Genomic DNA, 1,560 nt, shown 5'->3' with positions numbered 1-1,560 from the left:
TGATTTTGGTTTCAGATTCCCCTTCGCGGTTATTTTAAAATGACAGAAGACTGATAGCATACATGTATCGTCTCCTAGTCAAATATTAAGTTCAAAATAAACGCTGTGCTTTCTTTGCAGACACGGACACAGATTCATATTGCAGATAATCGCGGTTGTATTCCCTGCATTTATTACTGATTTAGGTCTTTCAGTCATTAGGCAATCTATTCTACGTGTTTTAGTCATCTTTCATATTATTGAACGTGCATTTTATTCTTAGAGATTATTATGAATTTAATTTTAAAATTTGCATAGCGATAGATACATACACATGTAAGTAAGATGTGTATATCTGTATGTCTACCAGTTTTTCATTATAATCAAGTAGCCAAGATATATGCCTCCAGCGTTTGCTTATACATATTTCATTAGATTATGGTCTCTTTCATAGTTGATGGGAAATCATAAAGACGTAGGTTGAAGATTATATGCAATTTATTAGTGTGGACTAGATTTTCGATAAAGAAGGCGCAAGGACTGTCACTGGGATATCTTTGATCACAGGGGAAGAAGCGGCTCCGTCATCTTCCTACTGCGACGCCGGAGGAGACGTACAGGCGTCGCGATCCTGCGTCGCGCTCAGCTGGTTCTTGCGCCACTTGATGCGTCGGTTCTGGAACCACACTTTCAGTTGTAAATCACTCAGCTGGAGTTGGCTAGCAAGCTGCTTCCGCTCGGGGCCCACCAGGTACTGCTGCCGCTGGAACTCCTCCTCCAGTCGCTGAAGCTGCGACTCCGTGAACACTGTGCGATGTCGCTTGATCTTTCCGGGGGCGTCCCTGAGGGCGGTGTCGTAAGAGTCCTGGTGAAGGAGGGAGATCGGAGACGCAGGCGGGGAAGCGGCTGTGTCAGGAAGATCCTTTTGAGTGTCAAGTCCCAAAAGGGCGTCGATGGTGAAGGCCTTGGCCTTGCGGGACATCTGTGAGGGCGTGATGATGTGGGCGGGAGGAGGGCTGGCGGACGGCGCCCATGGGCGGCTGAAGGCCCAAGCCAAAGGCTGGAGGTTCATCACTGAGAGTTGGTCCATGTTTGTTATGTCCTGGGACAGGTGTGTCGACACAGGTCATGACCGGCCTTATATACCTCCTCACCTGTGGTTTTCCGCCAATCAGAGTAGGTCTAGGTCAATAAGTCGGTCAAAGGCTCTCCTAATTGGCAGACAGAAAAAGTGGTATGTACATTTTTTTTTACTTTGCGGTGAATAGTCAATAAACTGTTTTTACTGTCATTTGTATATAAACAATGATAGTTACGAATAATCTTATGGTCCTTTATTGTTGATATCAAAGATTATTTTTGGGTTTGTCATTTGCAGGTAAGTTGTCCATGAATCTGAATAGTTTATAAACCAAAAACCGGTACAATATAAAAGTGAATACACTGTGGGCAATGAAGGCCTCGGAGGGTCCGAACGCGGCCTCGTTGTCCTGCCGGTCCGAATGCAGCCTAAGTCACTGAGTTTTTCACAGAGATGGACAAGCCTTGCACAGGCCAGCAATTCGTCTCTCCAAATCAGCC

The 1,560-nt window shown here is 45.5% G+C and overlaps 1 protein-coding gene across 1 annotated transcript; it reads right to left on the bottom strand.

The window, feature by feature from the left end:
* Nucleotides 1-551: 551 nt before the first annotated feature.
* LOC119592323 (ventral anterior homeobox 2a-like) lies at nt 552-1,069 on the bottom strand. Its single transcript, XM_037941151.1, has one exon. The coding sequence runs from the start codon at nt 1,067-1,069 to the stop codon at nt 572-574; it is 498 nt and encodes a 165-aa protein (XP_037797079.1). The 3' UTR covers nt 552-571.
* Nucleotides 1,070-1,560: the final 491 nt, after the last annotated feature.

This window comes from Penaeus monodon, chromosome 30, assembly GCF_015228065.2.
Source record: "Penaeus monodon isolate SGIC_2016 chromosome 30, NSTDA_Pmon_1, whole genome shotgun sequence".
Taxonomy (NCBI): Eukaryota; Metazoa; Arthropoda; class Malacostraca; order Decapoda; family Penaeidae; genus Penaeus; species Penaeus monodon.
Note: the sequence above shows the minus strand (reverse complement) of the source record. Positions and strands in the feature narration are given on the sequence as shown.

What these genes read in the sequence shown, in the direction of transcription:
- LOC119592323 (XM_037941151.1), bottom strand. Translation starts at nt 1,069, where the DNA reads ATGGACCAACTCTCAGTGATGAACCTCCAGCCTTTGGCTTGGGCCTTC.